Source organism: Struthio camelus, chromosome W (assembly GCF_040807025.1).
Source record: "Struthio camelus isolate bStrCam1 chromosome W, bStrCam1.hap1, whole genome shotgun sequence".
Classification (NCBI taxonomy): Eukaryota; Metazoa; Chordata; class Aves; order Struthioniformes; family Struthionidae; genus Struthio; species Struthio camelus.
Window position 1 is genome coordinate 52,949,538 of NC_090981.1, and position 19,619 is coordinate 52,969,156.

General features: G+C 41.2%; 1 protein-coding gene across 2 annotated transcripts; it reads right to left on the reverse strand.

Moving 5' to 3' along the window:
* Window positions 1-301: 301 nt before the first annotated feature.
* On the reverse strand, window positions 302-18,745 carry LOC138064196 (zinc finger protein 131-like). Of its 2 annotated transcripts, XM_068925797.1 has the most exons (8): window positions 18,622-18,745; window positions 14,846-14,984; window positions 13,258-13,359; window positions 12,341-12,485; window positions 9,907-10,267; window positions 9,582-9,804; window positions 5,093-5,223; window positions 302-2,570 (listed from the first exon to the last, which is right to left on the reverse strand). In XM_068925797.1, exons 2-8 carry the CDS (start codon window positions 14,967-14,969, stop codon window positions 1,908-1,910), a joined length of 1,749 nt encoding a protein of 582 aa, XP_068781898.1. In that variant the 5' UTR covers window positions 14,970-14,984; window positions 18,622-18,745; the 3' UTR covers window positions 302-1,907. The 2 variants fall into 2 exon arrangements, with proteins under 2 accessions (XP_068781898.1, XP_068781897.1); XM_068925796.1 differs by having other exon boundaries at window positions 9,582-10,267.
* Window positions 18,746-19,619: the final 874 nt, after the last annotated feature.

The following is a 19,619-nucleotide window of genomic DNA, read 5'->3' on the forward strand; positions in this document are numbered from 1 at the left end:
GCTAACTAAGCAGGCTGTTGTCACCTGCTTGTTATCAAAGAATGGAGCAGGAGCTAATAGAATTAATTTCATCTAAATAAATCTCATCAAAAATTTAAACTGCTTATTTAACATGTTTTTAAATGATTAAAAACTTACAACTGGGTGTGATGATTTATCAGAAGCCATGCATAAATACAGAAGTCAGTTTTTACTTTCATTATTACCACTGGGCCACATTCTCACCTCTGCTCAAAATCTCATTACTTGCATTTTAAAAAACACAAAGTTTAAAGCATCATAAAAAGAAAGAATGCAAGTTATATTAATCAAATTGTTTGAAATTTTAATGAAGATCCATGTTTGTTGTGCAATAGGTTCTCAGATGGTATGACAAAACACAAGAATCATTTCGAGTTAGACTACATAAAAACACTTGAACAAATCTGAGGAAACGTGCACTTGGAGAAGACTGAGTAGAAAAAGCCCAGTTTTCATTAGGATCTATAGGATTACTCAGAGCATTAAAGAACTCTTGCATAATTTTTCCTCCTTCAGTTAGGGAAAAGACGAGTTTTTCAGAAATATGAAGCACCTCTAATCTCAAGGCAATAATCAAAAATTAGAAGTCCTTAGCATCTTCAAAAATACAGCCAAATCAGTATTTACTAAAGAAATTTAATTTTACAATAATAAGCTATTAGCTTATCAAAATGAGATCGGTTCCTAGTACTGGGACCTGGCACTGCAATTGCTTTGTAAAACAGTCATCTTCTCACTCAATTGTTCCCTAGCTTATTGGATGAAGCCAGTAATGCAACATTTCATGGTTGGTACTGTTTTATTGTCTAATATTGATTAAAATATTTACATTCCTACTTTTTAATCCACAGTTTAACACTCATACCTATGGCTTTTACTTTTATCTTTAGCACAACATTTTTGTGTCAAGTGTCAGAATTTCATTTCAAAAAAACCTCAGGAACCTGATACCATATAGACAAATCTTCTCTATATTTATGTTTAAACATATTCATTTTTAAAAATGAAAGATTTATAAAAGAGGAGTCTGGTAGTAGGATGCTTTATTCCAGCTCATGTTTACCACAGATTCTACTGAGCTTTTCCTATTTTAAAGTGTCCCCCCCCTGCCTCCACATGGGATCTGTTTCTTCCCTCAACCCACCCCCCCCAATCTAAATTTAATGCCAAAAAAAAAAAAAAAAAAATCAGTAGCTGACAATTTTAAGCAAAAATATAAAGCACTATATCATTACCTACATTGCCTTTAACTGCACTAGGTTCTTGAACACTCTAGGAGCTCTGTGGAAGTTTAATCAGTCAGTGTTGAAAAGGCACAGGATTTTTGTGCTCCAAGACCTCCATGATTTTTCCGCAGCCTGACAGTTCAGAAGTACCAGGTTGACAGAAAGATTCTCAGATTAAAAGGAAAGCAAGGATTGCTGTTAGGATACAGTACTGCTGTTGGATGGCAAACAGTTTGCCTAGAACATTCACAGGTACCCAACTGGCCATTTACATTAGAACCCACCAGATTTTAACTAATCCTTTGGCCACAGACACCCTGCAAATCTGTAACAAGAGCTTGCTTCTATGGCAAGAGGAAAAGAGGTCAAATTACTTTTATATATACCTGGGCATGGCATAAGTGTGATACAAGCAATTCATTATGAAAATCCTCACAAAGGTGTCCATCTCTCCTTGGTACTACATGAATGGGAAAGTTACTTCTCATGTATAAGAGAAGTTTAGTTGTACATGAAGAAAATTAACTTTGGTCCACTTGTCCAGCTTCCTAAGGACAGCATATCGGAAAGCTGATCATTGATGGTGCAAAAACCAATGTAGAAGTTAACAAAAATAATTTGGTATTTCATTCCTAAACCTGCACAATGTGGTTATTTGTCCTAGTCATCCACCTTTTCATTCTGTGTGTCCACTAACCGTGGAGTTTTTAAGTCTTCAGCTTGCTCATGATCTTCCTTATCTGCGTCTTCTACTGGACTAGGTTCCTTCTCTTCTGCTTCTCCTTGATCGACATTTTCATATTCTACTTGTTCAAGGTCTGTTCCATCTATAAGTTCTGCCTGTACTTCTTCCATTTTTATTTGATTTACATGCTCAACATGTAACTGCTCCACATGAACCTCAGCACCTTGTTCAGTCTGAATGTGTTCCACTTCCAAGTAACTAATTTGTACCTGTTCTTGCAGTTCATCTATCTGAGTGCCTCTCACTTGATTGTCCTGTATGAGATCCTGGTGCATCTGTTCCACAGTTACTTGTGCGGGATCCACTTGTACCTGAATTACTGGTAGCACATGGACTTGCTCCACTTGTTCTATTATAGTCATTGACGTTACTGGTTCTGCTTCCACAGCTTCCACTGGAAGAACTTCTTCTGTCACTATTCGTTCTGAAATGTTGTGCATGTCTTTGAGGTGCCTTCTCAGCTCATTGCCTTGCATAAACCATAAATCACATAAGGTACAGTGGTTAGGTTTGTCACCTGTGTGTATTACTAAGTGATCTTTAAATTGATCCCAGCTGTTAAACACGCTGTTACAAACCTGAAACAAAGATACAGTATGTTAGACATGCCAAATGAAATGTGACAAAGGCATATTGTCTATTTCACATCATGGCTTTACACAGTGCAGCTTCTTGCTACTTGGACTTTAAAGAAATGCATGTTTGAGGTAGAAGCTGTAAAGACAGCTCTGAATGCATAAAATACATGTGTGTGTTTGTATTTTTCTTAAGAAACGGTGTGCCATTTTGAGTTAGGCATACACAGAATACCTACAGAATGTATGGATCTGTACAGTAGTTGACACTTTTCTTAGTTTAAACTTATCATGTGAGATTCACATACAGAATCATGCCCCAGTAAAATTCTGGTGCTAGAATTCTGGGTGGAAAGCTATTTACGTAATAGTACTGTATGACGGTGAAACTGTAACACAAACTCCTTTTACTAAAGTTCTAGATGCAGTACCACTAGCCAGCTTTTCCTCATCAGCTTTCATTTGTTCACAGCATTGAGGTTTAGTCTAGCCAGTTACAACTCTCCCATTTTGCCTTTTCAAAAAATATGCAGAGTGATTTCAGCAGATAAGTATCTCTGACAATTTCATCCCTTAAGTCTTTTCCAGCTGAAAGTGCTGCCTACACTACAGGGGCACTGTTTTCAGAAAGTACTCGAGCATACCTCCTCCTTTAGCTGGCACTGAGGTAAGCAGCCTGAAAACGATACACAAAGACACTGCAGACATGGATGAGGTGCCAGGATGGAAGAGCTAAGTGAGTGGGATAGAGCTGTGCCTGGGGTAAAGAAACAGCCTCAAGAGTCTTGTCCATACTAGTGTTCTTGGCTGTAGAAAGAAGCAAGGAACACAAGTTCCAACATTCCTTCGCTGTCAGCAGATATTTTTGAAACAAAGCGTTCCATCTCCTCCTAATTTTCCAGCAATAAACACAGAAAGATAAAGGAATATCTAACAGGGCTTAACTCAAGGAACAAGTTTGTGAAATGGAGCCGAACACCATCATTTTGGTGCTGAAGTGTGATAAAACCAAGCGAACGACGCGTTCCCCCCACACCGAATTTGCACTTTAGAAAGAAGGAAGCTGTGTATACACTTTTTAAAATACTAAGCTTCTAGTCAAGCGCTCAAAATTAGTTAGTTATTACATTAAGGTAGTGACTATCACTAATGCCCAAGTACACAATTACCATTCTTGCCAAGAACCTGGGCCTAACTCAGTACACAGAATACACAGAGCACCAAAGGTGCTCATGGAGCAAGCGCAATTTTATTTTCTCCTCTTTGCTCAGTGAGCTAAGATTTTATTTATTGATCACTATTCAAATTTAGTTCTGGCAGAAAAGCTTATGAGAAAATTTATCCAACAGCTACTCTAGTTGCTGAGGGCTTAAGAAACATTAGTCCATATTCACAACAGTTGTAAAAGGAAGAGATGGTATCATTTTAGAAACAGAAAGCTATGACTCAAAGCAATTAAACTGAAGGGTTGTGAAGACAACCTCTAAATTATTAAGTACAACTGTGTCACACAATAGTTCTTATGTTCAAGACATATAGACTCAAGTTTACTCTTTGACAGTTGCACTCACAAGGACTAAACTCAGAGTAGCATAACAATTAAACGACGTAACAGCACCAGTGAACCTTCTGGTTAAATGATTCGATTAACAACATAAAGAATTCATTAATCTCCTACTGTGTTCGCTACTCCCTATGACTGAGATCACCCTCTCTTCTTTGTAACAAATAAAGCTGATGCCCAGAAATTTTCTTCAATATGCAAACCAATTTAACCTCAAAGCATAGCCATTCTGCAAACTGAATGAGCTGAGAGTCTTAAGGAAAAAATAAAAAAAAAAAACCCAGAACACGTGTGTTCTTTTTATTTGAGAGTATCACAGTGTTGTTACAGCAAAATGGTAAATAAAAGTCCTACAGCCAACCTCAGTTCTCACATTTCTGGCTTTCGAAAGCTGATTATTAAAAGCTATGTCATATTCTTCTGAACAATTTCTAGAATGTCAGTTATAAATAGCGTCCAAGTATCTCAGCTATCCATTTACAGCATTTATGTCTGCTTAAGAGATGCTATAGATTGTTACCATAAGCTGGAATGACTTTCCAGATAGAGTCAAGATATTGGGTATCAAGCAGAAGAACAATAAAATAGGAAATAAAATAGTACTTTGCATTTTGGACTTTAGTGAAGCATGCTCACAAGCAGGAAAGGCCTAGGTCAGTGCATCAAGAACCTTGAAAAGGAAGCAGAAAGATCAGTAAAATGCAGCTAAATGCTTACCTACCCACAAGCATCTCTATGATCAACAAAGTGTTGTGAAGCTCCATATTAGCAGTTCCGCATATTAAAATGGAACTACGTAGATGTAAGAACTTATCTGCATCTTATAGCTGAATGTGATCCTTATTTTACTAGAAAAAGTTCTTGGAGAAAAACCCACTCTCATTGCCTTTCCAGCTCAGTATTCCCACACTTCAACACAGCGAGCAGGTAGCTAGCCTCAGACCCTACTTCCATTACTCACCTGACACTCATACAGCTTCTTTCTTCCCTTTTTAGCTCCAGCTCCCGACTGACAGGCTGTCAAGTGACATTTGAGCGTGCTATTCCTAGCAAAACGTTCATGGCAGTTTGGACATTCAAACGGTTTCTCACCTAGTAAGACAGACACAGGGACGTAAGCATATATGAAAGAACCAGTTTTCGGTCAGCTTTCCCTTTTTCACCTCTCCCCTTTGTATAGGTTAAGAAATATGCTGTAAAGACTTCGGAGAAAATATTTCACAATGTTAAGAGGTGGCCAACTAGATTATTCTACAGAATAAAGGAAATATTTTATGTAACCTTTATTTATGTAAGTAAAATACCAAATCTAATGTGGAGTCAAAAACTCTCATTTAGAAAAAGACAATTTAAAGCACAATTAGGTATTTATGGAACTCAGAGATAGTTGCTATTTTGTTAAAATATTGCAACAGAATAGCAATATATTTTGACTTAATATTTATAGTTAAGATACCTTTAGTAATTATACAGTCACATGCTGTATTTAAATATAAAGTTTTATTTTCAAGAACTAAAACTCACCTTGTGCTTGGGAGTTCATTTTTTGCGAAACTGAGCTCCAGAAACAGTTTACATAGAACACCCATGAAGTAACAATGTAGTATATCAAAATAAACAAACAAAGAAACCATAGCAAAGACAGCTCAGAGACATAGGTGGGCCTCAGCCCCCTCCCCAAAAAAATCCTTTCTTTCTATTTGGTCACTTAATTTCAAACCTGTTACCAAAGAGTAGGACGTTTTCCAATGAGAAGCCAAAAGACATCCCATGTTCTTTTTCACACAAAGTATTATATCCTTATCACTTGGTGAAAGTGAAAACAAAGGACAACTGGTGTCTCTATTTATTACTTTCGTCATGCACAAACACGATGAAATTCAAGGAAATTAAAGCATGAAAATCAGAAAGGGTCTATTTCTTCTGAAAGTCTGATAATTAATCTGTGAAGGCATGACACCAACATAACTACTCACATAAAATTGTTTCATGAGCTCCTACAGAGGCTGGGACGTTTCAGTGAATAATACATTAATCTATTCTAGCTAGATTAAGTTTAAAAGCCTGCATTTTAAGGAATACAGTAGTTATTGACTAAGGCAGAAAGCAGATAAAACTGTGTTTTCAGAAATAAAGATATTCAAAAATTGCCTTACAAGCTTTTCAAAAGAAATTCACAGATAGCCCACAGATTCTGGCTTATGCACGTAAAGACTAGATAAAAGTTAAATGACGTGAATATTCCGTTAACGTTTATGAAAAACTATGCTTTTTTGGAGCCTGTTGTAGAGGTAATGCAGAGAAGACTGAACTGCCATCAGTCTTGCAGATTAAAAGTTATGGATGCCTTGGAGAGCCAACAGGATACTACAGAACAAAACTCACACCACAGAATTTCACCTGCCCTGCAATCTACTCACTTAAAACAGTTACCTGGAACAAGCCACCACCTGGCCAGGGAAATTGATTCTATCCTTACTCTGTTCTTCAATAATCTTCAAAAATATTCTGCACAAAGTATCTCAGAAGTGTCAAGTCACAGATAGCAGTGGCAATATCTAAGGGCCAAAAGAAGCTGTGTATCTTCTTGCACAGTGAGAATTAACACAGTGACCTGGGTCATACAGGCCACAAAACGATGAAAAAACAAGTAGGATGCCAGCATGTCTCCTGCTTGAGAAACATGTTAGCAGAGAGGTTTAGCCTGCTGTTTGCCAAAGATGACAACTTGTTTCTCTTCCCCCATGCGTCATCCAACCATTAGTTTAGTCTTACCAACTGAGATCTGCTCTGGTTCTAAGAGGAGATTGCCCAGTATAGTGCTAGCCCTTTATAATTTTACAGACACGGGAAAGATATTCCCCAAAATAAAAAGCTTTTTAACCCTGACAAAAGAAATTCACAGTTCTTCATAAGAGTACATACAATGATTTTTATTTGCCTAATACCAACTGAGGAACACCAACTGATTCGTCCATTACCATAAACATACCACATCAGTATTTAAATTGGGTTTAAGAGAGAAATATTAGTAAACCTAGCTGGTTTTTTCCCACTGAAATACCTAAGGAGGAAGTGCATCAACTGGTAGCATTTATTCCAGGTAGGCAAACCATTTATATGTCCATTTATTCACTTCTTCTACAGATAACGTTATCTGCAGTTTGAAGCGTGCTTCCCATAAAACTTTGATTTACCACAGAAAGGCAAAGACCTTGCTTAAGTTTTCCTAAGTTTATATTTTCTGTACACAGATTAGTGCAGTTACAGAGCTGATTAGTTTGGCAGCTTGGAACACAAACTCCTTCACTTCCATCTTTGCTCATGTGAGTACATACACCCTTCATAAAAGGGAAAAAATATCTATTTATCACATATATATCTCAATATAAACTATCTATATTGAATCAAAAAAGGCCGGGTTTTGAGAAATATTCAACAGTCAAAATTCCCAGTCAAATCAGAGGGAATCACACTTGTTCAGTGACTCTTTCTGCTAGGAAATACAAGCTTTTAAGATACTGAGCTTAGACAAGCATATTCAGAGCAGTAGCTTCATTCTAAGAATAAGTTTTACTCAAGTAAGTTGTTGTTCTTGGCTAAGACAAGTTAGTGTATATCCATTGAGGTCAATAGCTCTATTTCACTGAATTTCTGTCCTCCTGTGAGTTACTTACTATTTTAAGTGATATCTCATTCATTATCTCCCCCCCTCCATTATGAGAATCATGAGATCAGGCCACAAAGCATCCCTCTATATAAGCTGTAGAGATGATACTGTTAATACTTGCAGAGTTACATGACATTCATGACAATTGTCTTAGAGCAAGCCACCATCTGGCCAGGGACGTATTTATTCTATTCTTACTCAGATTCTTAGAGATTCTGAAGCTGCTTAAGGCTCTGTATGCATTTGAGTGAGGAAGAACTCCATGGTTCCCCTTTCTATTTTCTTCTATTAAGACAAGAGGAAAAAAAAAAAAAAACAAACAACGACAATGTCAAGTTATATCAAACGTGATCATCAACGTTAATAGGCTTTCTTCACCATTTCTTCATCACTTGCTACTTTCAGTTTATTGCTGCTGTTGTGAGTAAGCAGCAACAGGATCAGACATGCCATAGGACATCATCTCCCCAGCCTTTTAGTTTTACTTCAGTTTTCAACCAATGCCACAAAGAATTCAGAGCTTAGAAAGCTTTCAGTTCAATAGAAGTTTTTTCCTGCATTTCCTGTGATGTGCTAAGTTGTTTTGTCCCCAGAACCCTTTGCTTCAACAGTGACCAACATGTGGTGATATTTGGGTTACTCCGGCAATCTACCACAAGCTTTTCTCTGAAAAGTACCTTGATGTGGCTTGGTCATAATGGAGAAACACTTTACAGAAGATAAGGATTTTTTTTAAGCCTTCTTACATTAGCTGCTTTTAAGCAGCTATTGGGAGTAGACAGGATACAGTGCCATATATCAATACGCAGGAGTCCCATACATAGATGCAAAGAAGTTCTAGTTAGCAAGCTTTAACAACAAAGACAAGCTGTTAAAGAATAGGGCTGCTATCGTCCTCCATTAAACTCTTCCTAATGACTCGTGACTAACATTTTAAAAAGACATCTGGCAGATCAGGACCCACACATATTTTATAGTCAGAGTTACTTATGCAATGCTCAGTACCTGTACAGATAGTACAAACTTTTCAATGAGATGAAGTAGCATGAACTTCCCATATTACAAGGAAGAAGGAGCACAAGTCATTTTGTACTCAAAAGATGCTATCCAGACTTTAAAAAGGCAGATTTTACAATAACCAGTCTACTACAGTTGGTAGAAATTGTTTGTTTGTTCATTTGTTAATTGACACAGCAAAAAAGAAAATCATAGGCGAGATGTGCAGAGCAAGGAAGAGAGTTTCTAACAAGTTCCTAACAAGGTGGTGCAAGAGAAAGTTGTTAGGTGGATAATTTATGCCTCATGCATTGATAGGCATTTGCCCAGAAGATCTGTTAAAGAAATCCTCCAAACTGCATTCCATTAATAAGCTCACAATTCACATCTCATTTCAAAAGAAAAATGTATTAACAGAATTGTGAAAATAAAAGCAGCTCCTCAGTTGAGTACTTTAAGAAGTAAACATGCCTCAGAAACTGATTTCAAAAGATTTTTAATATTTGATACACTTGGGAAAGAAGCATCATTAGGGCTTTCTTTTAAAAAGGTGCCTACTTTGAACAGCTTTAAGAAAAAATTAAATCTATAAGTCGCCACAATCTCTATTCCTCACAGTTTATGGGGGCAGGGGGGAAAGAAATCAACATTTAAGTTTAACTAGAAGCCAAATATTGCTAGCACTGTTAACGCTCCCACGTTTCTCTTCAGCATATTCTCTACTTCACCAAAACACACAAAATGCTGGAGCCAAAGCCATTAAGTACAGGAATAGCGCTCTTACCTGTGTGCTTCCGAAGGTGCTCTTTAAAGTGTCCAAAATGGTCAAACTGTTTATCACAGTACTGGCATATATGTATTTTTTTGCCAGGTCTTTGCTTCTTGCTGGCGCCACCTTCATCAAGGTGGTAACAGGTGAGGTGCTGTTTCAAAGCACTCTCTCGTAGGTACCTTTTATTGCATATGTCACACTTGTAACTCTCAGTAGAGTGTGTTTTCATGTGTTCCTTAAAATGGTAAAACAATTTAAACGAACGGTTACATTTCTCACAGTGGAATAAGTTGTTCACGTGTGACAGCTGAAGTTCCACAATTTCAATACCTTCTACCTGTTTGCATGAGGGATCAGTTGCACTGTCACCTTCTTCTTCGATCTGGCATTTTCTCTCTCCCTGACGATACTTGCTGGTGATATCTGCCAAAAGAGCCAAAGCCGATTCATCTGATGTACCCGTAGTCTGTATGTACTTTATGGATTGCTCTGCAGAAGCCACTTCAAGTGTTTCAATGCTGTCATCTTCCACTTCACTTGCCCCTTCAGCAATCTCAACCTCAATTTCAACAGGCTCCGATTCTGCAGATGGCAATGTTTCTGTGATAACATTAGAGGTTTCAGCTATCTTCCTTTTTTTCGGTTTATTTTTACCTTGCGTTTGATTTGATTCTAAGGGTGATGCATTTTCTTTGTTCCTGTAAAGCATGTGCATGAAAATGGTTAAGATCCACCAGCGCTTACCTAACAACTCCTGCTCAATACTGAACTTTCGCATTAAACACTTTCTAGCTGTTTCCCAAAGGGGCTGAATGATGAAAGACCACATAACCTGCACACGTTTCAGAAGGTAATTTGTCCTTAATCTATATTCCTTAGACTTGCAAAATAGCACGGTTAAAGCTGTAGAGCCTCTGACATGAGGCGACTAGTGTTTTCAAAAGCTCTGCTTAAACGATATACAACGTACCAAGAAGAAAGACCAGTTAGCCTAATAATTTAGGTTTATTCCAGAAACTTGTGAAATCTTGCACTTAGGAAGAAGTCTTCCCTGAAGGCAAGAGTTCTTTGGCCTGCCTTCTCAGAAATGAGGCTCAAGTCCTTCCTACACTATTCATCATCTTTAAGCTCTGTAAAGGATATGATCGCCTACAGCGCCTACGGCTTGTTAGAAAAACATACAGCTGTGGCTTCAAAAGGTGATTACAATCTCATCTTATACTTCAGGAAAGTACACAGCTGACTGCTGAGGCAAGAAAAACCTTCATACTGGGATGAGGAGAAAGTCAATTTCTTCAATTGTATGGGCTTAAACAAAAACTCCATCCCTCTTCCTCCTCCTGTTCAAAAAAAAGGAATCTATGAACAACAGAACTAATTCTAAGCAAAAAAAGGCTTGCATGTGCGTTTGTTGAGCAAAACATCTGTTTCCATAACTTAATAACTACAAAATTTACTAGTGATGGACAACAAATAAACCGCATAATGTTATACAACAGTGGGAAATAACTGCAGGCTGGACAGTTTAGCTCAATGGGCTGATATGAATCCCAGTTTAGCAGCTCCTCCAGTGTACACTGACTCAAAGTGATACTGACTAGAACGCACTTTAAGTTTCTTTTCAGTTTCTCAAGCAAACAGCAAAGCTCTGTTCCCCCCCCCAATGAAAAAATAAATAAATAAATAAATAAATATATATTTTTTTGATGCTACCAGGATTAATCTTGATAATGTCCAAGAAGAGGGGAGGAAGAGAAGGGAAGAGGATAGGATCAGAAATGCACAATCCTGTATCTTTCCTATACAGGAAAAAACAAAACAAAAAACCTCCACATTTTTATGCAGCTCTGCTTGCAATCCACAGAGTACTTAAAAATAAACACTGATGTTGCAAATTAAGTTTCCAGTGTACCATATTACAGAGGTTTTCAAACAAAATGTTAGTTGGCACCACTACAGGCATTCTGGCCCAGGGCTGCTTCCCTGGCTAATGTGTTTATGGGGAGATAAAGAGGAACCAACAGCCTTTCCTTAGGCTTGACGCAAAGGCATCTCAAAGTCTAGACAAGACAGCAAGGATGACTGTAAAGCCAGGAAACATTCATTGTCCCTCCCTCTGCTTTCATGGTGGAAGAGCAGTACAGCACACAAAAGGAATGAGGACATGACAATATTCTGTATTTAAGAGTGAAAGGGAAGGAAAACACCATAATGGGGTTGGCATCTGCTTTTCTCAGGTTGTGGTTTGGTAACAGAGTACAGCTCCTGGCACTGGACAGAAAGTGATACAGCAATATCTGATTAACTGTTGATCCAGTATAAAAGCAATTCTATTATATGTGTTCAAGAAATTTGAGAGATTAGTTTTGCACCCTATTCTCTCACAAATGGCAGAAAGCTACGTGAAATCAAAGCACCAGCACAAACTCATTAATGCGGACTAATTACCAGATACACACTGTCACTGTACACTGAGCAAACTTACTCCAAATCAGGTGTGAGCACAGACCTGGTATTAGTTACCACAAAATCATAGCCTACAATATCTGCAGCATTTGCTAGCTGTGCCAGTTGTCATTCAGTTCCAGTCCAAAGAACGTAATATTCATTTTTTTAGCCTTTCTAATTCCTACTCACACTTTACTGTAGAAGGCTATATGGTCCCACAGAAGTTTCGGAGGGCCCAGGATAAGGAACAGTGCTACAAAATGCTAGCAGCCAGCTCTCGTTAAAATCAGTGTTTAGGAGGAAAGAGAAACCTATGAGCTTACCTGATTTCAAGTGCTTTGATTGCTTCTAACATCTGTAGATACTCAGCTGCTTTCCAAACATCATTTGCTTCTTCTTCACCTTGGACCATTAGTTTTGCTGTGTAGGTGAACTCAATTAGATGACGAAATGCCATGTTACTTACACCTGTTGAGAAGCAAGAAGACAGTTTCAATCAGCAATTTCTCAGTTTTACCTGTCTGAGAAGTCTTGCACTCTTGCTTACCCACCATTACGCTCATACTACTTTGGCTGCCCTTTTCATGAGGCTGAGACTCATGAAAGACTCATGTTGGACTAAGAAGTTTACTATAAAAACATGGGAATCTGGAAGATTTACAGAGTCAAACCAGGACTAAGATTATCATAAAGGAAGAATAAAATGGACAAAAGTTGTTTGTACAAAATAATAAGTAGCATACAGCCCACAAAAAAAACCAAACCCGGTTCATTTAAACACAAAAATATTATCTGTCTCAAGAGACCTCTGAGCAGTAAGTTACTGGAGGCTGAAGTGCCCACCAAGGAAGTATTGCTCTGTTTATCTCCTGTTCTTCACCCCACCAAGGCATCTGCCACTGACCACCAATGGAGGTCTTTTGGTCTGACCAGCACAGCTGTTACCAAGGAAAAGGTTGATATATTGGACTGTCCTAAAAATATATGGAGACCACAACCTCTATTAGGAACGTATAGGAAAAATAAAGAACACAAATCCCCTCCCCCCCCAATTTTTTTAAAAGGTTTCTTCAAGGCTAGTTTCTTCCAGCAGCAATAACCGCCTCAGAACAACTCAGTGAGATTCAGAAAGCTGACTATATGACCAACCATGCACATTAGTCCATACCACCAATACTGCATTAATTTCCAGACTGAACACAGACTGCAGAGGTATTTTTATTTGCATAAATCAGATTACCTTCTATCTCCACCAAAGGCTCCTGAGTGAAGTCTTGGAAGAATTTGTAGAAAAACTGGCTACAAGCAGCAAGAACTGCCTTATGAGCTTTGAAATGGTGACCTAGAAAGAGAGACGTAACATTTCAGTTTCAGATAATACCTTCCTTATTCACAGTGCAGAACAAGCACAGAAGAGAGAATGGCTGCAGAACCCAGGCTACAAATCCATTCTAGAAGCACAGAGTCATTTAATGTAGCTCCTTGCAACATGACATCCTATAGTAGGTAGTCTGTCCTGTCTTGTGCAAAACCTTGCTCACATCACTGACCTTGCTGAAGCTCTGCAACTCGATCAGCTGGAGGACTAACTCATTGCAGAGTCTCTCTTTTCAGATATTTAAATTATGGGAAATTCCTCTGAGAACTTTTTCCCCCCCACGCTATGTTTTAGGCTCAACTCTCAGGTTTTATCCAAGTTCTCCTCTGTTTCTACTGCGCTTACAGACCAATGTTGCACCACCACTTCGGTCAGCATAAACACCCTTGCAGTTCTGCTCTGTCCTTCCTGTTCTCCAGGTTGTGCATTCCCCACCACTGTGCTGCATTCTCCCAAGCTTAGACATGAACATTCATAAAGCTCCACAGGAAAAAGATAAGAGAAGCAACCTGGATTAGAACTACACAGCTGCACAAGAAAACAGTTTTGGTCACCACAAAGGATTTGTTAATGTTAGAGGAGGAGTAAACATCCAGGATAAGTTTTGAGGAAGTACTGCTACTGCATTGCTATTGAAACTACGGTGGTAGATTCCAGAAAAGTAATCTTTTCCCAGTTTGCTTCCCTTTTTCTAATCCAGGACCTTTTCCCCCAAAGGAGTTCTTGCTATCCTTTTGAGGGTCAGAGTTCTTCTCTTTTTGAGATGCAGCTGGTTTACTCCAGCTCAGTCTGCGGACACTGCCTATCTTCCCTAGAAGGGCTCATCCATTCTCAGACATCTTCAGGATAAGGTAAGAAATAGCCTTATGTGATATATTAGATACCTCCTTTTCTTACGAGATAAAACGAAGCAGAAGATGCAAATGCTTATTAAGCTTAGGTCTCTATAACGCAGAAAAAGAAAGGTGAATTCTTGTACCCTATTTTAATTCTACATCAAAACAGTGGACAGGTACCAGAGAAGCAAACAGGCAACCCTATTCCAAGCTTTTCTTTTTTTAAAAAACGTTTGTACAAGTTCTCTGGATGTAAGCAGTCAGCTCAAATTAGGGAGTAATATTTTAAACAGTGTTTTGGAAATACTTAGACAACATGTTAAATATAGTACAGCAGTTTCAAGGTGGGCTTCTATCTGAAAATACTTAGCCCCTTGCCTGGAAAAGCAGAAGCGCTCTTATTAACCACTGTTGACACTGTTCACCCAAGGTTTTAGAAGGAAGTCTCTATGCAACTTGCAGACCTGTACAGAACCAGGATTAAAAAAAAAACAAAAAAAACAAAAAAAACCCCAGCCCAGTTTGACAGCTGACCTGTGGAAAAAAACAGGCAGCTTCCCAGCACAGCTTTCAAAATTCTCTGTATACCAACAGATTCATAGGCCTATACGTACCATCTACAATCAGAGTGATATCTGTAAACTGGTCCTGCTCACGTTGTTCATTCAGTCTATCCAAAATAACTTTATAATGATCTGGGAACTCCTGGATGCACTCCATCATTTCTTCCGCTTCCATGGCAAAAGGACTTGCCTACAAAAGATGTATTAGCAGAATAAGAATACTGTGCCACTCGGTAAACATTATGCACAGTCAAATTAGTATACAAATATGAACTACCTAGAATTTTTAATAGACTACAAAACCAACAGAACACAGAATTGCTTGCCTGATTTTAGCTAGCAGGTAGGACACATTAGGGTTAATGAAGTAGAGTATGGCCTTTGTTTATAAACAAAGACCAGTCAAACTCTTGGTCAATACGCAGAAGTGTATTTCTTTCTTCCACCGATTCAGCAGACACCCACTCTCCTCAAAGCAGATAACACATGAATTGAACATCTTCACAGCTAACTATTCACCAATACCTCAGCAGCACAGTATCAGAATCTTTATACAGTTACTTCATGCAATTCTACCAATTCATTTGATGGAAGAACAGTTCTTAAAATTTAAGCCACATTTTGTGTTTAGTTAACACAAGATGTTTACTTCCTTTAAACAAGAATGTACTAAGGCAGCACATGGCAGCTTCGGACCACACAGGAGTTGCCAGGGATTTAAAGCGCTGTCACACCCAAGAGCAAGCAACATCTTATTTACCCAGCCTCCTTACACTTATCCCCCTGCAAGGTGAAATATTCTTTGCCATTCTTTTCAAAGGGGCACAAATCATAGCTTTATAATCTGACAGTCCTTCCTCCCTTATTATACAATAAATGTAGCTGGGGGTAGGATTTGTGGAGGTTCTCAAAGGAGGTTAGGCAAAACCTCTGTGCCAGTGGACGAGACAGATGTTAGTCTGCTGCTTATGCAAAAGAACCTCTGGGGAGAGTCCAAGCATTTCACAAGTTAACTCTAGGCAAAATGACTTCAGATCTGCAGGCAGCACTTCAACTCCCACGTTCGCTTGGTTCTCACACTAACAACGCCTTAGAAAAAGCAAAGACATTTCAGAGCTACATTGGCACAATTTATTTTCAGAGTCTAACTCACTTTGAAAAACAAGTGGCTTCTAAGATAAAACAGTAATTAGGCTTGAATAAGTCTAAGTAAGTTTGAGAAATACCCTTCACTATATTGTCATACTTAGTATGGACAAAAGAAGAAACGTGAGAAAAAAATAAAGGGAAGGACAAGCTGAAAGTTAGGAGAGCAGCTAGCATTAAGCCAAACTGACTAAAGAAAAGGAAGTTTTTAGTGTTGCAAATAAGCGGTTATCTTTAACCGCTTACTATCTATACAGAAGAAACATCTGAGCTGATGGTTGCTGACTCCCCAGTACAGCTGCTTAAATTCTGCCTCACTTCAACACACACACTGGCATATTGGGTTCGATCGAAGCAGGGAGAAGAAAAGTTACCAGGTTACAAGAGATGCAAAACACTTCCTTACGGCTAGTAGACACCAAGTCTGCTTGAAATTGTGGAACTCCTATTTTCAGTGCAAGACACGCTCTTCCTTGTATCTCAGAAAAACTGTCCCATGGAGAAGAGTCATTTTGCCAAGGGCGGGGGGGAGGAGGGGGGGGAAGAGCAGAAGCATTTGCTTGCGTAGTTCTACCTGTTATCTGTGCTTTGTCAAGCAGATGCCAAAATATATGTCAGGCTCTTAAAGGGTGCAGAGAAGACCAGCCTGGAGGAAGGGGGGGGGAAAAGCAAGATGAAAGTGAAAGATCCTCCTGTTTTCACTTCATTTCTGTTTTACACTGAGCTTAAGATATCTAGCAACTCCTGCCTTTCTTTTATCATCTGGCATCTCACATTAAAGTTTCATGTGGGAAGTTATCAGCTATTTACTTCATGGTTTATTTCATTGTTTAATTCTCACTGTCCATTTCTGACAAGTCATGGAAGGATAGATAACTTGAAGTTAGAAATTCCCTTAAACAAAATAAAATTCCAATCAACAAATCTTATGATTTGCACTTATCCAAAAGCAACTTACCTCCAAATCGCATGTCTGTAGGGATAGTGTACAAAAAAAACCTCAAAAAACACCAAAGCAACTCCCCGGCCAAAGCCCTAAGTTTAAAAATTTTTCAGTGTTTCACAGAACACTTAAAAATCATTATTAATATATTACACAACTTGTGGTAGGTAGATTTAATGTCCCAAGTTTACACAAAGCTGGTAGTGTGCGTGAAGTGTTAAGTGTGAAGTTATCACATATTTAGATTCAAAAAGAAAAAAAAGTACTTGTTACAGTATTCCTTGTTTATTCACATTCTAAACTCAGTGACAGGGCAGAAAAACAACAACATAGCAGCATATGTTTAATGACAGCATGAATAATTTGAAAGTAGAAGTGAGTGATACAGTACCAAGAGGGGGGAAAAAAAAAAAAAAAATCAAGAAACCGAGGAAGACAGGCAAAAGAGATCCAGCAGACAGTTACAACCAGGCTTACAGGTGAGGGATGAAAACCATACTACCTGATTCATTTGCTAGCTAGATTCAGTTTTCCCAGATCAACTACTGACCTGGCTTAACCCCATCAGCCTGTGAAATCACACGAATTTCACATGACAGGCACAAAATTTACAAACTGTTCTTAGTAACTAGTTCAATGAAGCTGTATTATTGCTACTGTACTCCTGGACCACAACAGGAGCTTCTCTTGTCTTAGGCAACAAACAAAAGACTCTCTTTGCCTACAGGGAACAGGTACACACGCTGTCACAGGGAGAGGCTGGGCAGGGGCCCCGCCACGGCCACCTTCCCACAGGCATCCCAGGAAAGGAGAACCTGAGGGGCGTCTGCAAGACGGCAGACAGCTTTGTGGAGGGTAGCTGCTTTGTATCAGCAGCAGAACTAAAAAACGAAGCGTTTTTTTTATTTAAAAAAAAAAAAAAAAGAAAGAAAACCAAGAACGGCGCAAGAGGCTAGCGTGACGGACGGGGCAGCTGGCATCCGGCTGCCGTAGCAACCCTGCCTCCCTGCCCTGCTCCTCTGCTACCTCACTAGCGCTGCTGCGCTCAGCCCTACGCGTGTTTCGCTCTGTTCACTTTAGAGTAAAACCAGCAAAGCGACAACGCGAGAGTGAGAGTTTTCGTGTGCGTCTCGTCGCGTGGGGGAACACCGGCCGCCCACGCGCCAGGCGGCCCGGCTCGGCCCGGCCGCCCACGCCGCGGCCCAGGGCCACGCGGCCCGCGGCGGCGGCCGTCGCCCCTCCCAGCCGCGCGGGGGCGCCACCGCGCCGCCCCCCCTCCCCCCGGGCTTCGCCGCCGCGCCTCGTCCCCAGCCAGCGCCGCCGGCGCCCCAGACCCGACCCCATTGGCGGCCGCTGGTGGCAGTCAAGGGAACCTCCGCCAACCGCGCGGCCGCGGCACAGCCCGCCCCGGGCGGAGGAGCCAATGAGCGCTCGCCGAGTCCCGGGAGCGGGAGAAGGCGGAAGGCCTAGCCAGCGCCGAGCGCCCGCCGGGCACGGCTGCTGCGGGAGCGGCGCGGGCGACCGCCGGCAGGCGCGAGTATCCCGAGGGGACGCCCCCGAGGCGGGGCCCGGCCCGGGGCCGGCCCGAGCCGTGCGCTTAGCGGCACCGCCGGCTCCTTAGTCGTTATTACGTCATCAAAGCGCGCATTAAATCGATCCCTTTTCAATTCCCGGCCGGGTCGCGCCCCGGCGGCGCGCGCGCCCCCGGGGTGGGGAGGGGGTTCCGCCAGCTACTTACCGCGAGGAGCCCCTCGCCCCTCCGCGCCGGCTCTGCCGTTACCGCTTCCTGCTCCCCGGCACGCCGAAAAGCGGGGCGGGCGCCGGCCAATCGCGACTCGCATTCCCGGCCTGCACCACGCGGCGGAAGTGACGGTCGCGTCACCTTTAACACGACAGGACGCGCGGGCGCCGGGAGGGCGGGGCTAGCCGGGCCGGTGCACTCTGGGAGTTGTAGTCTCGGGGAGGCGCCATGGCGGGCGGCGGAGGGGCGCGGCCGTTGGGAGCGGCCGTTAGGGCGGGAGGAGCCGGCTCCGCGGCTCGCCGGGGCAGGGCCCTCCCGCAGCGTGCCGTCAGCACCCACGCCGCCGGCGTCCCGCTGCGGCAGCCGTGAGCGCTCGTGCGGGGCGGGGGAGCGGCCGGAGCCGGGGGGCGCAGGTGGGGCGCGGGGCTGCGGCGGGCGGCGGCGGCAGGCGGCCTCGGGTGTGCCTCCCCTGGGAGCGGCGGGGCCGGTTTCGAAACGTGAAAGAAAAATGCAATTAAATGCTTTATTAAAATAAGATTAAACACTTGTCATCTTCCCCACACCTCACTTCTGCCCTTTCATCAGTTTCGTAAATGAACCAACAAGTCTGTGCAGGTCGCCGTGGTAAGCGCGGGGACGGCACTATTTGCCTGCCCTTACCATAGGAGCAAAAAAAACCCAGCACCTCATATACGTGTATTTTGAATGCTGAAGCAAAATGCTTGTGTCTGCTCTTCCAGACGTGCTCTGGAAGGTTTAACGTTACTGTGTTTTATGACAGTGAGGCTGTTGCTTAGTGGGATCTGCCACAGTATGTTGAAAATCAGCTTGTAGCAGCGCCTGGGAATACTTTACACCTCCAGCCTTTACAAACATGAATCAACACTCACATCATCCTCTTTTTCAGCTTACTCTTCACTGGACCCCACCTTCCTCTATGAAACAATCGTTTTTATAAATATGTAAGACAGACACACATGTAGTTTTTATTTTAT

Coding starts and splice junctions, on each gene's coding strand:
- LOC138064196 (XM_068925796.1), bottom strand. CDS start 14,969: ATGGAAGCGGAAGAAATGATGGAGTGCATCCAGGAGTTCCCAGATCAT. Junction 13,360..14,845: donor TATCACTCTGATTGTAGATG/GTACGTATAGGC, acceptor CTCTCTTTCTAG/GTCACCATTTCAAAGCTCAT. Junction 10,268..12,340: donor ATCAAAGCACTTGAAATCAG/GTAAGCTCATAG, acceptor CATGCTTTACAG/GAACAAAGAAAATGCATCAC.